This window comes from Callithrix jacchus, chromosome 10, assembly GCF_049354715.1.
Source record: "Callithrix jacchus isolate 240 chromosome 10, calJac240_pri, whole genome shotgun sequence".
NCBI classification, from domain to species: Eukaryota; Metazoa; Chordata; class Mammalia; order Primates; family Cebidae; genus Callithrix; species Callithrix jacchus.
In genome coordinates this window covers 56,021,836-56,043,469 of record NC_133511.1, presented here as the reverse complement: position 1 = coordinate 56,043,469, position 21,634 = coordinate 56,021,836, and the positions used below count along the sequence as shown (strand labels likewise).

Sequence of the window (21,634 nt, the reverse complement as noted above, 5' to 3'; positions counted from 1 at the left end):
TTTGGAAAACAGAGTGGAGATCTCTCAAAGAACTTAAAAAAGAACTACTATTCAACCCAACAATCCCATTACTGGGCATATACCCAAAGGAATATAAATTATTCTACTATAAAGACACATGCACATGTATGTTCTTTGCAGCACTTTTAATAACAGCAGAGACATGGAATCACCTAGGTGCTCACCAACTGTAGAATGGATAAAGAAAATGTGTACATAGACAATGTGGAATACTATGCAGCCGTAAAACAGAATGAAATCATGTCCTTTGCAGCAACATAGATGCAGCTGGAGGTCATTATCCTAAGCAAATTAACACAGCAATAGAAAATCAAGTATCACATGCTAAACACTGAGTACACATGAACACAAAGGTAACAATAGACACCTAGGCTTACTTGAGGGTGGCTGGTAGGAAGAAGGTGAGGACTGAAACACTACCTATTGCGTATTATATCACTACTGGTGTAATGAAGTAATTTGTACACCAAACCCCAGAAACACACTATTTACTCATGCAACAAACCCGTACCTGCACCACCAAGCCTTAAAATCGAAGTTGGAAGAAAAACATTAAAAAAATAATTTCTTGGAGCTCTTCTCTCTTCTTCTGTCTTTGGGGATCACTGGTCTAAATTCTGGGTAAAATATAGGTTTATATAACTCTTTATATAATATCCAACACATAATTATCCATAAATTGCATGCCTCATAATTATCTGACAATAATGACTCTTCATGAAGACGAGATAGAAAGGCTAACAGAGGGAGAGCAACTTGGAACAGTAAAAGAAGAACTCAGTTCTGAATTCAAGGACATGGACCAATTCTGCCACAAACTGAAATGACCTTTAGCAATTCTCTTAACTTTTCTAGGGTATAGTTTCTGCTTTGGAAAATGTACTAGGAGACTACTACGTTTCCACAGTTCTGACACAATGACAAAACATCTAGATGCCTTGGGGAAATTAAAATAATGGAACAAAGTAGAGAATGAAGGAGAATAAAACCAGGTGAGGCCACACTTGTAACAGATCAAATACCAGAAGAGGATGGACAACGAAGAAGGTGGTATCAAACAGAGATTTAATTATTGGCATGATGGATACACAGGGAGACAGAGCGTTTGTATGAGATTCACAAACACTCAGCAATGTGAGATGGTGCTCTTATACTAAAGGCAGTGTCTCTCTGCACTTTTGTGTTTATATTAAATTTACAATAGGTGGTTCCCAAGTTCTTGCCACAAAGTTACAAACTTGAATCCAAACTTGTAATTTACAAATTGCACAGCAAATATCTTATTCTAGTGTTAAGTGCTATGGGAATCAACTCCAGCTGCTTCAGATCAACATAATTCTTCCTTAACCATAATAAAGGAAGGAAGGGATCTTCAGGAACCCAACTCACTCAGGGTTCCTGACACCAGCAAATAAAGCAGGCTAGGGGAATCCAGGATTACGCAAGGGAATGCCAGTACTCCCAACTATGTGGAATATCCCAATGTCTTAAGGAAATTTCTGTTAAATTAGAGAATTACAGAGGTCTCCATAGGGTATTTTACCTCCCAGGGTACTTCAAAAAGGCCTTGTTTTTGCAAGATGTGGTGGAGAGAATAAGGAAGTCATACACACCTGCATTTGAAATGCATTCTGCCCTTACCTCTTGTGTGATTGTAAGCATAACTCTTAGGTTCCATTTCCACATCTTCAAAATGGAGATGACAACATCACTCTGGTGATGTTATTGGGAACACTGAAGGAAATGACTAATATATAGCCCCTACCATAGTGTCTCACATATTGCAAGCATGGTGAGCATGCAATAAATACTGTCATTTTTGTTCTTTTCTTTCCCATTCTGTGTGCTTGGTTTCTCCTCGCCCTACCCTAGAGAGAAGGCTCTGCTTATGTCAGCATCCAGCAATATGGTGCCAGGAGTGTTGACCAAACGGATTCACATCCTCCAAGGAATGCTTCGAATTTGAATTCCTTCTGTGATATGGCTTGCTCTCTTCTGTTTCCTTTACCTGGGGGAAAGCTGGTATTTCCCAGAGACAAGAAAGTCCTATTCTTCCTCAGTAAAGTTCTGTCTTTCTAGAAGGAATAAGTCAAAGCAGGTACTGAGTTAAAACAAGCTGTCAGATGTTTCTGACTGACCATAAACTGAGCCTGAGATTTCATCCTAGGCAACCCTATTTCTTGGACTAAAAAGTCCTCTGCACTCAAGTTGCTGCAAATTGCTGGTTCTGGAGTTACTGCAAAGGGACTGTGAGGGGAGAAGATTTACAGAGCTTGGCTAAAAATTTCAAACACAGTTGTTCTTGCAGAATTTTGCTGAGAAAATCTTTCAGCATTTCTTTACCTCTAAATACAAGCTTATGGGAATGCTACTTCATCAACACAATTCTACTTTACATGATTTTTTTTTCTAGTGTGCACAGTTATAAATTGCTGAGAGCCTTGAAGGACATTATGTCACCTCAGTATCAGCATTATGTGGTACTATGCCAAAAGTTTCTGGACAGTTGCCTTGCCTAGCCTAACCTTCATCTTTATAAGGAAGACATCAAAAAATTCAGTGGGCAAACCATAAATTCTAATCAAAGAGCACAATATGAATGACAAATGTGCTGGACAGTAAGTTCTTCAGGTTAAAAAGCATACTTTAGATATCATTACTAATAATAAATACCATTAACTGAGTAATTGTGTTCTAAGTGCCATACTGAGTTTTTATATACAGTATTTTCAATTCTTATAACATTTTCCAGCAACATGACCATATTATACCAAGTTTTACAGAGGAGAAAAATGAGGCTTAGAGAAGTTAAGCAGATAAGGTCATATAGAGCTAGTAAATTCAAAGCTGATATTGTCTGGCTTTTAAGCACGAATCCTTTCCAAAGTGCTTCCCAATAATTAATAAGTATCAGTTGACACAGTCGCATACATTAGTATTGGATGAGATTTGGGTGTTCATCTAGAAAACCAGCTGTCTTACAAACAGAGAAACTGAGGCTCAAAGGGTTCACTGATGATGAAGCCTGACACATGGAGAGTGGCAGAGCAGACACACAAACCTTATGAAGTCCTCATCAAGGTCTACCCGGCAGCTCTCTCTGGCCAGGCCCCACCCCTCCACTCCAGGCTTCTCTCTTTTTTTTTTGTTTGAGATGGAGTCTTGCTCTGTCACCAGGCTGGAGTGCAGTGGCGCAATCTCGGCTTACTGCAACCTCTGCCTCCCGGATTCAAGTGGTCTCCTGCTTCAGCCTCCCAAATAGCTGGGACTACAGGCACACTCCACCAGCAGCTAATTTTTGTACTTTTTGTAGAGACAGTGTTTTACCATGCTGGTGGTCAGGATGATCTCCATCTCATGACCTCATGGTCCACCCACCTCAGCTTCCCAAAGGGCTGGGATTACAGGTGTGAGCCACTGCTCCTGGCTTCTCCAGGCTTGTCTCTTAATGAACCTGCTTCCCAGGGCTCGATGTTCTAGGCAATTAGAATGATTGTGCACAGCCACCAGGGTGTTACATGCTTTTCTGCATTTTTCATTTCTGCTCAAAATTTATCTCTTTTTATCTACTTAAGAAACACATACAATATTTTAAATTCAATTTAATTCCATCCAAGTATCACTACCTCTACAAAGTCCTCACTGATTAATTTCTCTTCTCTTCCCAGCCAATAAAAAAATTTTATTAAGGAATAGGTAAGTAATAGCCAATATTTAATGTGGACTTACTATTCATTCATTTATTCCTCAAATATTAATTGAGTCCCTACTATATGAAAGCACTATGCTAATGTTTTGCTAATCATTCCTCACCACCAAACCCTCTGAAGTAGGTATTGTTTATATCCTCAATTCATAAAGCAGAAAATCTTAAAAGCTTAAAGAAATGCAGTATTTTTTTCCAAGTATCTCGCATTTTTACTCCTCTGTGGTCCTTCTGTATCCTGAATATGCATTCATTTTGGTATCTGCAACACTTTCTAAAATTTTGCTTCACTTCTAAAAGTTATGACTTACGGTGATATAATTCTTTGTATAATGGTACACATGGTATATCATTTGCTACATGTTATAGGCTATTATAGACTGTAAGTTCCATAGTAGTAAGGGAGATATTTACTTTGTTTACAATTTAATTTTAATAATTTTATTTTTTATTAGAGACCAAGTCTCACTCTGTTGCTCGGGCTGGAATACAGTGGCACCACCTTGGCTCACTGCAACCTCCACCTCCTGAGTTCAAATGATTCTCACGCCTCAGCCTCCCGAGTAGCTGGGATTATGGGTAGGCACCACCACACCCAGCTAATTTTTTTATTTTTAGTAGAGATAGGGTTTCACTATGTTGGCCAGGTTGGTCTTGAACTCGTGGCCTCAAGTGATCCACCCGCCTCTGCCTCCCACGTGCTGGGATTACAGGTGTGAGTCACTGCGCCCAGCCTGTTTACTACAATGTTATACCCACAAGGCCTGACAGAAGAGTAAATAGTAGGTACTTAGTACATGATAGTCAAACAAATGAAGGAAGGAAGGAAGGAAAGAAGGAAGGAAGGAAGGAAGGAAGGAAGGAAGGAAGGAAGGAAGGAAGGAAGGCAGGCAAATGCATAAAACTCTGGTCTCTGAGTCTCCACTGTTCTGTGCTGCCTCCCTAGATTAGTCTGCATTGGGAAGAAATGCCACATAAACAATGATGGACATGTTTCTTCCCAAGGCTGACACTAATATCCTAGATATATATTTGGAACTCACTTCTGGGCACTATAATTTTCCATTTATTTACCTATTATTATGGTTATATTAATTCTACAGATTGAAATGGAATGAAAACTTATTTGAAAAGGGACAGAGCTAATTTTTAGACCTGCTGAGGAACAACATAATGACACAGTCCTGTAACTACATGGTACTCCAAATCACAGGAGTTTGGAAAAGAGCTCTGGGAGGAACTCAAGTCGTTACCGTGGCCCTCTATTACAGCAGCTGGAAAACACACTGCTGATTTCCACGTAATACTGCAAATATCTCCGAGGGCAAGATCCAAGCTCCCAGATGCTTAACAACCCTTAGGCACGTTCTGTACCACATGTGAGTCCCTGGACTATTTTAAAACATGCACCATTCTTCTTTATACTTTATTAAGGATTCTAATGTTTAGTATCATTAGCTCCAGTTTTTGTTTTACAATATTTCACAGGATATCTCCAGTAAATTTAAGGGGTAAAAAGTAGTATCATTAAATTCTCAAAACGACCTTAGTTTTAGTGAACACATGAATACATATAGATACACATGAGCTCTTATTTTTGTGATAATATACCCAAATGTGTCATATTTACAGATCTCTGTATAATTTAGATATTAGATATCTGCTATGGATGCATATATAAATGGATACAGATGTATAAATATACATATATCAGTAGTTTTGAGGACCTACTAGAGGTAAAGGAAATAAAATTTAAATGAAAAGTACTTTATGTGGAGAGAATGCATCATTCTTTAGAAGAACAAGCTGGTATACTTAAGGATAGAAAACTGGAATAATATAGAACTCTAATTTTGATATGTGTGCATATATATGCACGTATAGACATATATATAAATTTTGTTAATATATACAAATAGTTGGATATATTAAGATCTTTGCATACACATTAAATTCTGTGTGTATATATGTGTAGAGACAATTGAAATGATTGAACATAATATATTTGAAAGTTTCGACGCATGGAGTAAAGACAGAGATTAATCAATTTAATCAAAGCACTTTTATAGAACTGAAATGGTAAAGGCCAAAGGGTCTGGTAAGTGAAGACTGTTAAAACATTGAAAATCCTAAAAGATATGGTTTCAGAGTTCCAGTATTTGTGCATCACTGTTAGTCCCAGCCAGTAATCAAGTATATGTGAATGGGAGGGAAAATGTATACAAATATTTATGCAGAAGAATAAGGGAGAGATGGTGATTACCTCAATTTGTTGCCTTCTTATATGTTACTGGATCTCTAATTATCAGTATACAGAGTCTATTTCAAACCTTGAAAGCATTAAATAGTTAGAAGTGTCAGGCAAGTAGGAGGCATTGTTAAAAACTAAGGAAATAAAAAGTTTCCCTCAGTTGATGAAAAATGTATGAACATTTTTAGAGTTTGCTTGTTATAACTTAGTGTTAGAGATTTGGGTTTGAGAAACTATCATTTATGAAATAAAAATGTATATTATACCTTGGATTAAAGGAATTGCAACAATTTACAAAGCAAGTTTGCTTTCCCTACTCTGTGCAACAACCATAAGCTAGATGCTATGAAGTAGGTTTGTCTTCCTAGCCTATGTGAGCCTTGATAATTTAATGTAATCAATAAAGATATAAGCTAAAGCCATTTAAATGAATGTATTTGTTAAACAGTATATAGACTGTTCACAATTGTTAAGACTGTTTATTCAGTTTGGAATTCATGTTAACTTTAATAACTGCATTTCTAAATGCCAAGCTCCATTTTAAGCCAAACCAGTTTAATAACAAAATGATATTTCTTGATTTAAATCAAGAGGCTGAGATACTCTATCTTCCTAAGCAAAGCTTATAATTAAATGTTAATCCATCAAAAGCCACATACAAAGCTATGTATATGTGACTCTATATTATTAAGATTAGTGATTTACAACATTCTTGGAAGTACTTTTTAAAAGCTATTATTAAAATGAAAATTTCCTCTACATTTCTCACTATAACATTTATTCGTGATCAATATCTACTTCTCCATTATGCTACAATCATATTGAAATTGAGATTGAATTTATTCTGCAAATGAAGCTTTTTTCTTTTCAATGCATATTTAAGAATAGTCATTGTTCTGTATTTATGACAGTGACTCCAGGTACATTTTATTTATATTTTACAGCATTTGCAGGAAGTTATTTTCGCTTCTTTGAATGAAGACAGAAAAAATGAGCCAATTTTATTTCTGATAAAATGATAATAGTCTGGGGGCTAGAATAAGCTAGGAATCAAATTAAAGGTAACTGCACATCTACTTTAGAAATGCATTATAGAAGGAAGAGAGCTATAGATTTTCATATAAATAAACATTGCTTCTCTATGAATAAATGAAGTGCTTCATTCTTTTATTCAAAGTTTAACCATCCTCTATTTTTCTCTTAATTATTTCTTTTCTTTGTAAAATTAATTATTTATATAAGCAATTTTTCTTCTTCATAACTGAAAAGGCATACAATATTATACGAGTAAAATCAGAATAGAATACTTCAAATCACTATTTTTTATAGTAAAGAAACAAATGTTTGTTATTTTGCCTTTAAAGAGACAGAAACTTTGATTAAAATTCATTTTCTCTTTGTTCTTTAAAATAATAATAATAAATAGGCAGGACAGAACAAAAGTTAAAACTGATTACAAGTAAAGGTGCTGCTAAAAGACTATGATGCAAAATAATCAAACCTGAGGATGAGAGAAGTTAAACTTGGTGAAAAGTCAGTGACATAAACTGATTACAATATCCCTAGACTTTCACAGGCCACCCAGAGGTGTGAGTCCACAAACATGTGTGGAAATGACAGGTTTTTCTTTCCCTAATCTTTTACATACAGGCATACTCAAGGAGGACTCAGCAAAGTTTCCAAGCCATTGGACCCTTAAACAACTTGCTCTCACTTTCTTCAGATACTCAAGGGAAAGTCATAAGGAAAAGGCTCACCTGTGCTGGGCTGAACCAACCATGTGGGCAGGTACAATGCTCCCCACAAGTCCCTTTGCCCTTGGTGCTCGTCTTGTGGGGGCTTTTCCGCACACTGTCCCACAAGGTCCTGCTGAAGCCGGCCCCCCCGGTCCTGTTTGAAGCTGGCCCCCCTGGTCCTGAGGAGGGCATGGTCTGAGAACTGTACCCGAGCCCCTGAGAGTTCCTCTGCCAGCCACAAGCGCAGTGGGTATCCCTGATCAGGGTGGGCGCACTCCTGCCGGCATCCATCCCGTCGGACCCCCGGCTGCAGCTGTGTTGCTTGGTGAGGTATGCATTCATACTGCACTGATGCCTACTTTTTCCTTTGGTCAGCTCTGCACAGAAATGTCTCCTCCCTCACACCCCTTTCTTCCAGGCAGTTGTAAAAGTCTTTTTCCCCCTGTGGATCCCTCAGTATCTTTGATAGCTGCTATAAGCAGTGCATCGTGGGAGCAGTGGGAGCAGCGAGAGCAGCTCCGTACAGCATTATCTGCGGGCTGGTAGCTCTTTGTCAATAGATGACTCAACTCACAGAGCAACTTGACAGTATCCCTGCTCTAGGCAGAAGCAATCAATGCTCCACACAGCTGGGCTACAAGACTGTACACTGTGTTACAAACCTTTTTTGGATGGAGCCCTACAGTAAAGAATAACTCTTTGCAGTTTGGCATCCTGGCTTTTCCCTTTCCTTGCTGATCCCCACACAAAATACAAACCTTAGGAAAGGGAACTTCTTATGAGATTATCAGAACTCTTCTATCCAGAAAAGATGCATCTTTATAACATAAGCAATAAAAAATGATGTGAAAGTTAACCTGTAAAGGAATTTTTAACATTTACAGGAATCACTTATCTAGAGAGAGATTTGCCAAGACACAGACCCAGTCATGAAGTAACTATATAAGATCAACATCAACTCTAGAGAATATCAATTCGTTAGAAAAAAATCACTGAGGTCACAGCATTATACTAGAGTCCCTTAAAATTTAGAAGTTTAATTTGTTTGAAATCACAATTATGCATTATAATCCAAACATATATTCTTTATGCTATGTACAATTATTAATTCTTTCTTATTCAAAGAAAGGCAATTTTTGAGGTTTAAAACTGATGGGTTGGGCTTATTTTAAAACAGTATTTTTCCTTCCCCCAAATTATTCTGAGGGTTTCCTTTCAAATACTTTACCACAACAAATACATTCACCACAGACAGAGTCTGTGTTTTAAAGTGAAAGATGCTTCCAACTCTGCCATAGAGTATTTTGGTTTCCAACAACAGAATTTTCAAATTCTTTCACTGAAAAATGAGCTAAATTTTTCCAACTTAAAACAATTGCCTTCCAAAGAGGATTTTTGTTTTAAATTTTAGCATGCTTGCTGAATCTATACATAGTATTTTAAGTAAAGTGAAAGGCTAATTGCCACAACTTTATAATTTTTACTCTCTTTGAAACTTTCCACAACCATTGCCAAAATGTCTATCCTTATCACACATTCCTGAGGAAATAATTTTGGTTTGATTATGAAGCCAGTTACCATCCACTGCGGAACCTAACAAAGATTATGTAATCCTGTGAAATCATTATTTTATTTGCAGATTATCAGATGCCATCAAATCAGCTTCTCAATGGATTTACCAGTTGCTGGGGCAGTATAGGCCTGATGTTTGCCTGAGCTGGCAAGGTGCTTATTGTAAGGGCTGAGATCATAACAAGTTCTACATTTGAACACTAAGACTCCCTGGATATATCACTGTTAGGCTTAAAAATCTTGAAAGAAAGGAGTAGGATATTCTTTTTCATTGTATCTCCATATAAAGGTCCTTTTAAAAATTTTGCACCAGGGGCTGATGTTAGCACTATGCCTATCACAGAAAGCATTCAAAACATGTTTGTTCAATAATAATGGCCCAGACATGTAAGTTTAGAGGGCAGGTTCTGGTCTATGTTATTGGCCATTTTTCTTCAAGCACCTATCATACTGTCTTCCGTATAACAGGCAATAAATACGTACATATTTTTGATGGATAAATGGATGGGTGGTGAAAGTATAAATGAAAGGGAAAAGTAGAGAAATGAAGGAGCTGATACACATTTTTAAAATAATATTTCATTCAGCAATGCTTCAGAAACAAACTATTCCTTTAAAGTTAACCTCAGTTTTAGTGTTGAGATAGTCCTGTTAAGGAAATTTGTCAAAAATATAAGAAACCTGAACTGTTGGACAAAAATAACAAAGGCATTAATAGTTTTTTTTTTTCTGAAAGAATATCAAGAAGTCAAAATCAATACCTGAAGACAGTGAAGAAAAGGCACAAAATTACTTCTCTCTCTCTCTCTCTCTCTCGCTTGCTCTCTCTCTTTCTTCTTCTTACTCTAGATTAATAGATTATGCCAGAAAGAACTGTTGGGTCAAATAAAACCCTAGAGAACTTCAGGCTTTTCTGGCGTCACCATGATGCATGGCTGCACAGTAGGACTTGATGTGATATGCCAGTGCTATCACCCTCAAACGAGAAAGTCAGGAATTGATAAGTTTGACTGTCTCCCATCTTATCTAGCCATAGATGCTCCTCTAGTTTTTTAGGCAGATATCATTGCACAAAGGCCCATTGGCATCTTCAGGGAACAACACATTTTCTGTTCTCACCCATTTGCCTCTCAAGTATAAGGATCAATCTATATAAACATAAGTCAGTGTGCATCCATCACAATTTTGTAATGGTGTGTGCAGCTTGCAGCAAGGCAGAAACAATTTTCTAGCTTGACACTACTCAAGATATTACAAATCTTCACAGGGACTTAAATCTGTTGTAAATGAGTTGTTCAGAATGAGCAATTTCTTCCCATCACTAGGGCCATAGAATTCCTGTTTTAATAACCTCAGCATGTCATTCATTTGTAGATAAATATTATCCATTGCATAACTAATTTTATTTTGCTTCAAAGATCTTTAGGACTAGAGCAAACTTTTATTAAGCATACTAAAAGACTATATTGGAATCGCTCTTTCAGTTTAGTACATGTAAAATAAATAGTTCTGTACTCCCATTTTTCCTTCCCCACAAGTAAGACTTTTCTTTTCAAATAAGACATCTGGCTTTCTGAGGACAGCCCACTTAAATAGATAAATATGTTCAACTAGCCTTCTGTGCTATAAGACAGACTCACTAATTAATGGTAATGCAATTTGATCAACTCTAATTGGACAACTGTAATGACCATGAGATGACATGAAATTCTGGCCAAACAAGAATTAGCAATGCACAAGTACAAATCCTACTTATCACTGTGATTTAACATGGGCAGATGTTGCACAGGGCAATGCCTAGATGAGATATGTCTTATTGAACTCTCTTTGACCTGGCACTGACTTCATTGAACAATGACTAGTTTTTAAAGCAAGGGTTTAAGACTAATACCCAAGCTCAATTTGTTTAATAAAAAATAGCAAAGATAGATAAATAAATTGTATTGCACTAAAAACACAGAATTATTTTCCAGATAAAATTTTCTTCAAGCATCCTATGCATATGGGAAATGAAAATATTAATTCTAAAAGGAGAGCTAAGTGATTGCTAAAAAATGACTGGCTAACAGATATCCTTATCAGCCACAAGTAATATGCCAAATAATCATATAATGCTTTGAAAAGTGTATACAGTCTATTCCTATGACTGCAAAAACTAGAGATTTTATAAATGCTAACAAATCAATATTCTTCTACATCTAATAATTTTTGGCTTAGACAATCTCCAGATCCAAGCACATTTCTTTCAAAATAAGAAAGCCAGGAATATGTAAGGTGTTTTAGATTCTAAAATTATTCCCAAAATAATTAAACTAATTTATTCGTAATTCTTGTGAGACAAAAACAAGCAGGGATTTAGTGTGGAAAATAACATGCTTAATTAATAAAGAGATTTAACAGAAACAGACAACTTAACAGAAAGTAGAAAATAACTTTTAAAATGTTCCGAATTGTAACTAGCATAGTTGGATTTGGTGAGTGTTGATGGGGAAGGGATTAACCTGAATTAGTGATATGTCTAAATTATAAAATGGTATTCAGGAAATGTAAATTTATTATATATTAACTTCTAATGCACTTAGTAATGCAATTACAGAAATCAGAATACTATGTGACATTTCTTAATGATTCTGAAAGGAACACTAGTAAAAAGGTAATAATCATTTAAAATTTGGGTATTTTTGCAATTGAAGCTAACTGCTAAACTATACTCCTATGAGAAATTTGTCCTCATCCTTCAAGATTAAACTAATGTCACTTCTACAAGCTTTTCAGATCCCCTTGGCACATTAAGTTATGCTCTACAATATTTGTATACTTGTCTCTGTAAATATCTTTAAGATTTATCTATTTCATACAATCACTGTGATGACCACTCTAATGTCTAAGCTAGCATAATGTCTCTGTAGAACTGGTGAAACAGCTTTCTAACTAGTCTCTCACATACACCCTTGCTCTAATTCATTCTCACACAGCACCCAGAGTAATTCCTAAAATGCAATTATGATTAGATCCTTTATGCTTGATACCTGCCAATTAAATGTCATTTCCTGGGAATCTGTATCCTCATAGACAACATAATCTTTAAAGTAGTTTGGATGGTCTTTAATCGTGGCCTGTGTGATCTGGCCTCTGTGGCTTTTTACCAGTCTTATCCATGCCTCACACTCTTGCTCTGCTCTCCAACCACTCAGGCCTTGAATATTTGCCCTCAATACTACCTTGTGGCCATCGAGGATGGTCTTTTCCCCACTTTATACTTCCACATGATTAATTCCCACTCACCCTTCTGTAGGATACATCAGGAAGCAACTCCCCCAAAGTCACCCTAAACATAGTATAATCTAAAAAGAAGTGAGCTTACTATGCCACACAGCTCCAAAAGAAAGCTTCCAGTCTTTATTTCCAACCAGATTGCCATCCAGATCTCTTTTACTCAGAAATACTGGAGTCTTCCCTGTCCTCTGCAATTCCATCTGAATATCATCACCTCCTCAAGGAATCATTCCTGAATACTAGGTCACCTTTCAGGATAGCTCATGTCATCTTTCCATTGAACATTCATTTAGCACCTGTGCACCTCTATTACAACACTTAACAAAATTGTATTTAACATGAGAATTGTACTATAACTTATTTTGTACCCTTTTCCCCAAACAGAATGTAAGTGATTGCTAGCAGGGCAAGGAGAAAACTCTTCTTTGCAACTGATCTTCTGAACTCAGCACCAAGTATTTAACACTGACTGAAATAAATCAAACATTAAAGAAGACAAAAGTATCTTTCAATGATCACATCAATATAGGTATTCTGGTCTGTGTTCTACCTCTCAGTGTAAAATCAATAAATCAGCATTTTGATTTTCAAAACAAAATGGCAATGTATTCTTATAGTCAGCACTTTAGTGGAACATTTAGTGTGGCTGAGAGGCATAAAGGTATTAACTCATTTTTCAAAGAAATTTGTTAGTGGTCTCAGTATTGAAGCTGAAACAGCATCTGTTTATTTTAGCAAGATATTAATTCGTAAAAGCTGCACTTCCTGACAGCTGTGCATTTCTCTCAAGCTTTTTCAAGAGTTCTCCCTTTATAGCTAGATAGTACAAAAGAGGGAACAGTTCCCTAAATCAAAAGCCAGTTAATGGTAAAACATAAAGAGAATCCTGAACTCCAAAGCCATATTAATCTTAAAATGATATAAGCCAAAAGTCATAATAATTTCATAAAATTTTTTTTGAGACAGTCTTATGCTGTTGCCCAGGCTGGAGTGCAGCGGCACAATCTCAGCTCACTGCAACCTCCCCATCCCAGGTTCCAGCAATTCTTGTGCCTCTGCCTCCCAAGTAGCTGGGATTACAGGCCCACACCACCATGCCTAGCTTATTTTGTATTTGTGGTAGAGACAGGGTTTCACCATGTTGGCCAGGCTGGTCTTGAACTCCTAACCTTAAATGATCAGCTCGCCTTGGCCTCCCAAAGTGCTGAAATTACAAGTGGGAGCCACTGTGCCTGGCCAATAATTTCAGAGGATAATAAAAGTGTGCATCACAAAATATAAAAGCATGGAACTATCTCCTTCACTTCCCTCCCAATCAAATCACAAATTTAAAAAATATTTAACAGCATTACTATCCATAACAAGTATTTCCTTTAGTTTTAAATTGTAAAAACACAAAACATAAGATCTACCCTCTTAAATTTTTAAGTGTATAATATAGTGCTTTTAACTATAAACCCAAGGTTGTAAAGCAGATCTCTATGACTTTTTCACCATGTGTGAAAAACTTTATACCCATTGAACAACAAAACCCTATCTCCTCCTCGCCCAGCCCCTGACAATCACCTTTCTACCTTCTATTTCTTTGAGTTTGACTACTTCCAATACTTCTTATAAGCAGAATACTACCATATTTGTTCTTCTACAACTGGCCCATTCCACTTAGCATAATGTCTTTAGGATTGATAGGATTTCCTTCTTTTTTATGGTTGAATAATATTCTGCTGTATGTTTATACCATATTTTACTTACCCACTCATTCATCAATAAACATTTAGGTTGTTTCCACCTCTTGGCTATTGTGAATAATGTTCAATGAACAGGAGAGTACAAATCTATCTTCCAGATTCTGATTTTAATTCTTTTTAATAAATCCTCAGAAGTGGGATTGTTGAATCACATGGAAACTGTATTTTTCACTTTTCGAGGAAACTGCATACTGTTTCCCATAGCAACTGTACCATTTTAATGTCCCAAAACAGTGCACAGGATTTCCCATTTCTTTACATCAACAACAATTTTTTTGTTCTCTCTTTTAAATTTTTTTGATAATGGCAATTCTAACAGGTATGAGGTGATACCTCATTGTGGTTTAAATTTGCATTTCCCAGATGATTAGTGATGTTGAGCATCTTTTTATAAACCAAATGTCTATTTGTGTGTCTTCTTTGGAAAAATATCTATTCAGGTCTGTTTTCATTTTTTAATCATGTTATTTGCTTTTTGGTTATCGAGTTGGAGTACCTTATCTATTGTGGATATTAAGTCTTTATTATGTATATACTTTGCAAATATTTTACCCATTGGGTAGGGTGCCTTTTCATTTTCTTTTTCTTTCCCTCTGAAGAATTGTTTTAGTCTGAGGTAGTACCACTTGTCTATTTTTGTTTTTGTTTCCTGTGCTTCTGGATACTGTCATATCCAAGAAATCACAGTAAAGACAAGTGTTGTATAGCTTTTTCTTTATATTTTTAATCCAGGAGTTTTATAGTTTTAGGTCTTAACTTCAGGTTTTTAATTTATTTTGAGTTTATTTCTGTGGATAGTATAAGATAATTAAATTCTTTTGTATATGGGTATTTTATTTTCCAACATTATTTGTTGAAAGAGACTATTCTTTCCCAATGTGTAGTCTTAAAACCTATGTCAAAGATCATTTGATTTTTATCTGTGTGGGTTTATTTCTGGACTCTCATTCTATTTAATTGATTTGTATGTCTGGCTTAATGTCATACTGCCTTGATTACTGTAGTTTTGTAACATATTTATAATCAGGAGGTAGACTCAAGATGGCACGGTGAGAACAACCCAGGATTGAAGCTCTCGGTGAACATGTGGAGGGTGAGTCAGGGCCGCATTTCCAGACAGATCTTTGTTGCCCACAGAATGGGGAAATTGCCAGGTATAAAAGAGATGTGGGACGCCAGCGAAGCAGGTTGGGCTGGTGCAGCCGGCAGCTGGCGCTGCAGTGCAGCGGCACTCCACAGAGCTCCGCACAAAGCGCACTGGTCTGGGTGCCCTGCTGAACCAGCAATCTGAGACTTGAGAGGGCAGATTGGCATATCCTCTGATTGAATGGGACTTGGACAGTGAGCCAGGCCAGGAGATTCCAGGGAAATGGCGTTTGGGCCAGGGCAGTGGGACAAACAAAATGGCGATTCCAAACACTCCGGGTGGAAAGGTTCACTGAGGGCACAGCTGAACCCAGGACAGTGCAGCTTGGTGGGGGAGGAGTGTTTGCCATTGCTGAGGCAATCCACCCCTAATGAGGTACACGTCCATTGCTGACACAGCCTGCTGTTGCTGAGGCAACCTGCCACAACAGAGAGACTCCGCCGCAGGGCGTAGCCCATGGCAGCAGGGTAGAGACCGCAGCAGCAGGGCAGAGCCTGCAGCAACAGGGCGGACCTCACACCAGCAGGGCAGAGCCTCGGTAGGCAAATAGTGACTAGACTGCCTCCTAGCTGGGCAGGACAGTGCAATGGACACATCAAGAAAACACCAACCCCCTAAGACAGAGCATCTGAGAAAAAAAGGTTTTTTTTTTTATGAGTTCTGCTGCAGCAGAATTAAATGTAGCAGCCTAACAGCCCTGAATGAACAATAGAGATCACAGCTCAGCACTTGAGCTCCTATAAAGTACAGACTGTCTCCTCAAGCAGTTCCCTGACCCCTCTATATCCAAAAGACTGACATTTGGCAGGCATCATTCTGGGACAAAGATAGCAGAAAAAGAAACTGGTAGCATCCCTCACTGTTACACAGCTGCTATAGGTGCACCCCAGACAAGGAGGGCCTGAGGTGGACCTCAGCAGTTGTACAGTGGAGGGGCTAGACTGGTAGAACGAAAACCAAATAACAGAAATACTTCATCATCAACAATCTGGGTGTCCACTCAGAGACCCAATCGAAAAGTCAGCAACTACACAGATGACAGGTGGATAAATCCACAAAGATGGGAAGAAACCAGCACAAAAAGGAGGAAAACACCCGAAACCAGAACACCGCGACTGCTACAAAGGACCAAAACTCCTTACCAGCAAGGGAACAAAGCTGGACAGAGAATGACTGTGACAAAATGACGGAATTAGACTTCAGAAGGTGGATAATGAGAAACTTTTGTGAGCTAAAAGAACATGTTTTAAATCAATGCAAAGAAACTAAGAACCTTGAAAAAAGATTTGAAAAAAGATTCGAGAAAATGATAACAAGAATGGACAACGTAGAGAGGAATATGAATAAATTGAAGGAGCTGGAAAACACAACACAAGAACTTTGCGGAGCATGCACAAGTTTCAACAGCTGAATTGACCAAGCAGAAGAAAGAATATCAGAAGTCAAAGATCAACTCAATGAAATAAAACGAGAAACCAAGATTAGAGAAAAAAGCGCAAAAAGGAATGAACAAAGTCTCCAAGAAATGTGGGACTATGTGAAGAGACCTAACCTATGTTTGATAGGTGTACCAGAATGTGATGAAGAGAATGAATCCAAGCTGAAAAATACTCTTCAGGATATTATCCAGGAAAATTTCCCCCACCTAGCAAGGCAGGCCAACACTCAAATGCAGAAAATACAGAGAACACCACAAAGATATTCTGCAAGAAGAGCAACCCCAAGGCACATGATCGCCAGATTCAACAGGGTTGAAATAAAGGAGAAAATACTAAGGGCAGCCAGAGAGAAAGGTCGGGTCACCGACAAAGGGAAGCCCATCAGACTTAGAGCAGATCTCTCGGCAGAAACACTACAAGCCAGAAGACAGTGGGGGCCAATATTCAACATTCTTAAAGAAAAGAACTTTCAACCCAGAATTTCATATCCAGCCAAACTGAGCTTCAGAAGTGAAGAAAAAATAAAATTCTTTGCAAACAAGCAAGTACTCAGAGATTTTGTCACCACCAGGCCTGCTTTACAAGAGCTCCTGAAAGAGGTCCTACACATAGAAAGAAACAACCAGTACCAGCCATTCCAAAATCACACTAAATGCTAAAAAGCATCAACATAATGAAGAATCTACATCAACTAACGGGCAAAACAGCCAGCTAGCATCAAAATAGCAGTATCAAATTCACACATAACAATATTAACCCTAAATGTAAATGGACTAAATGCACCAATCAAAAGACACAGACTGGCAAATTGGATAAAAAAACAAAACCCATCAGTGTGCTGTATCCAGGAAACCCATCTCACATGCAAGGATACACAAAGGCTCAAAATAAAGGGATGGAGGAAGATTTGCCAAGCAAATGGAAAGCAAAAAAAAGCAGGAGTTGCAAGTCTCATCTCTGATAAAATAGACTTTAAAGCAACAAAGATCAAAAGAGACAAAGAAAGCCATTACATAATGGTAAAAGGATCGATACAACAAGAAGAGCTAACAATCCTAAACACATATGGACCCAATACAGGAGCACCGAGATACATAAGGCAAGTTCTTAATGACTTACAAAGAGACTTAGACTCCCACACAATAATTATGGGAGACTTTAACACTCCACTGTCAATATTAGACAGATCAACCAGACAGAAAATCAACAAGGATATCTAGGGCTTGAACTCAGACCTGGAACAAGCAAACCTGATAGACATTTTCAGAACTCTCCACCTCAAATCCACAGAATACACATTCTTCTCAGCACAACATCACACCTACTCTAAAACTGACCACATAACTGGAAGTAAAGCACTCCTCAGCAAATGCAAAACAATGGAAATAATAACAAACAGTTTCTCAGACCATAGTGCAATCAAGTTAGAACTCAGAATTCAGAAACTAACCCAGAACCGCACCGCTTCATGGAAACTGAACAACTGGCTCTTGAATGTTGACTGGATAAACAATGAAATGAAGGCAGAAATAAAGAAGTTCTTCGAAACCAATGAGAATGAAGACACAACATGCCAGAATCTCTGGGACACATTTAAAGCAGTCTCTAGAGGAAAGTATATAGCAATAAGTGCCCCTATGAGGAGAATGGAGAGATCCAAAATTGACACCCTCTCATCAAAATTGAAAGAGTTAGAGGAGCAAGATCAAAAAAAACTCAAAACCTAGCAGAAGACAAGAAATAAATAAGATCAGAGCTGAACTGAAGGAGATAGGACACGAAAAACCCTTCAAAAAATCAGTAAATCCAAGAGCTGGTTTTTTGAAAAGATCAACAAAATAGACAAGCCACTAGCCAGATTGCTTAAAAAGAAAAGAGAGAACAACGAAATAGATGCAATAAAAAATGATAAAGGGGAAATCACCACAGATTCCACAGAAATTCAAACCATCATCAGAGAATATTACAAACAACTCTATGCACATAAACTAGTAAACCTGGAAGAAATGGATAAATTCCTGGACTCCTGTGTCCTCCCAAGCCTAAACCAGGAGGAAGCTGAAACTATGAATAGACCAATAACAAGTCGAGGCAGCAATTAAGAGCCTACCACACAACAAAAGCCCAGGTCCAGATGGGTTCACAGCCAAATTCTACCAGACACACAAAGAGGAGCTGGTACCATTCCTTCTGAAACTATTCCAAATAATCCAAAAAGAGGGCATCCTTCCCAAATCATTTTATGAGACCAACATCATCCTGATACCAAAACCCAGCAGAGACCCAACAAGAAAAGAAATCTTCAGGCCAATATCCATGATGAACATAGATACAAAAATCTTCAATAAAATATTGGCAAGCCGATTGCAACAGCAAATCAAAAAACTTATCCATCATGATCAAGTAGGATTCATCCCGGGGATGCAAGGCTGGTTCAACATACTCAAATCTATAAACGTCATTCACCACATAAACAGAACCAAAACAAAAACCACATGATTATCTCAATTGATGCTGAGAAGGCATTCGACAAAATTGAACAGCCCTTTATGCTAAAAACCCTCAATAAACTTGGTATCGATGGAACGTGTCTCAAAGTAATAAAAGCTATTTATGACAAACCAACAGCCAATATCATACTGAATGGGCAAAAACTGGAAGCATTCCCTTTGAAATCCGGCACTAGACAAGGATGCCCTCTTTCACCACTCCTATTCAATATAGTTCTGGAAGTTCTAGCCAGAGCAATCAGGCAAGAAAAAGATATAAAAGGCATTCAAACAGGAAAGGTGGAAGCCAAATTGTCTCTATTTGCAGATGACATGATAGTATACCTAGAAGACCCCATCACCTCAGCCCCAAAACTCCTGAAACTGATAAGCAACTTTAGCAAAGTCTCAGGATATAAAATCAATGTGCAAAAATCACAAGCATTCATCTACACCAATAACAGACTTAAAGAAAGCCAAATCAAGAATGAACTGCCATTCACAACTGCTACAAAAAGAATAAAATACCTAGGAATACAACTCACAAGAAACGTAAGGGACCTCTTCAAGGAAAACTTCAAGCCACTGCTCAACAAAATAAGAGAGGACACAAACAGATGGAGAAACATTCCATGTTCATGGTTAGAAAGAATTAATATCATGAAAATGGCTATACTGCCCAAAGTAATTTACAGAATCAATGCTATCCCCATCAAGCTACCATTGACTTTCTTCACAGAACTGGAAAAAACCACCATGAACTTCATATGGAACCAAAAGAGAGCACGCATAGCCAAGTCAATTCTAAGCAAAAAGAACACAGCGGGGGGCATCACACTACCGGATTTCAAACTATACTACAAGGCTATAATAATCAAAACAGCATGGTACTAGTACCAAAACAGAGATATAGACAAATGGAACAAAACAGAGGCATCGGAGGCAACACAACATATCTACAACCATACAATCTTTGATAAACCTGACAAAAACAAGCAATGGGGAAAAAATTCCCTGTTTAATAAGTGGTGTTGGGAAAACGGGCTAGCCATGTGCAGAAAGCAGAAACTGGACCCCTTCCTGACACCTTACACTAAAATTAACTCCAGATGGATTAAAGACTTAAACATAAGACCTGGCACCATAAAAACCCTAGAAGGAAATCTAGGCAAAACCATTTAGGACATAGGAGTAGGCAAGGACTTCATGAACAAAACACCAAAAGCATTGGCAACAAAAGCCAACATAGACAAATGGGACCTAATCAAACTCCACAGCTTCTGCACGGCAAAAGAAACATTCAGTAGAGTGAATCGGCAACCAACAGAATGGGAAAAAATGTTTGCAGTTTACCCATCTGACAAAGGGCTGATATCCAGAATTTACAAAGAACTCAAACAGATTTACAGAAAAAAACAAACAAGCCCATTCAAAAATGGGCAAAGGATATGAACAGACACTTTACAAAAGAAGACATATATGAGGCCAACAATCATATGAAAAAGTGCTCATCATCACTGGTCATTAGAGAGATGCAAATCAAAACCACGTTGAGATACCATCTCACGCCAGTTAGAATGGCGATCATTAAAAAATCTGGAGACAACAGATGCTGGAAAGGATGTGGAGAAAAAGGAACACTTTTATTCTGTTCGTGGAAGTGTAAATTAGTTCAACCATTGTGGAAGACTGTGTGGCGATTCCTCAAGGCCTTAGAAATAGAAATTCCATTTGACCCAGCAATCCCATTACTGGGTATATATCCAAAGGACTATAAATCGTTCTACTATAAGAACACATGCACACGAATGTTCATTGCAGCACTGTTTACAATAGCAAAGACCTGGAACCAACCCAAATGCCCATTGATGATAGACTGGGTTGGGAAAATGTGGCACATATACACCATGGAATATTATGCAGCAATCAGAAATGATGAGTTTGTGTCGTTTGTAGGGACATGGATGAATTTGGCGAACATCATTCTCAGCAAACTGACACAAGAACAGAAAATGAAATACCACATATTCTCACTCATAGGTGGGTGATGAAAAATGGGAACACATGGACACAGGGAGGGGAGTACTAAACACTGGGGTCTATTGGGGGGAAAAGGGGTGGGCCAGCAGTGGGGGGGGAGCTGGGGAGGGATAGCCTGGGGAGAAATGCCAAATGTGGGTGAAGGGGAGAAAGGAAGCAGAACACACTGTCATGTGTGTACCTATGCAACTGTCTTGCATGTTCTGCAC

General features: G+C 37.9%; 1 protein-coding gene across 41 annotated transcripts in view; it reads right to left on the bottom strand.

The window, feature by feature from the left end:
* DLG2 (discs large MAGUK scaffold protein 2) overlaps positions 1-21,634 on the bottom strand; it is a 2,299,762-nt gene that overhangs the window by 862,159 nt on the left and 1,415,969 nt on the right. For 5 of the 41 annotated variants that reach the window (XM_003734160.6, XM_078340087.1, XM_035264069.3 and 2 more), the window contains exon 1: positions 7,736-8,269. The exons of the other annotated variants lie outside the window; for them this stretch is intronic. In XM_003734160.6, the coding sequence (XP_003734208.2) occupies positions 7,736-8,056 (321 nt within the window). In that variant the 5' untranslated portion in view covers positions 8,057-8,269. Of the gene's footprint in view, positions 1-7,735; positions 8,270-21,634 lie in introns of those variants that run through there. 41 annotated transcript variants of the gene reach the window in all.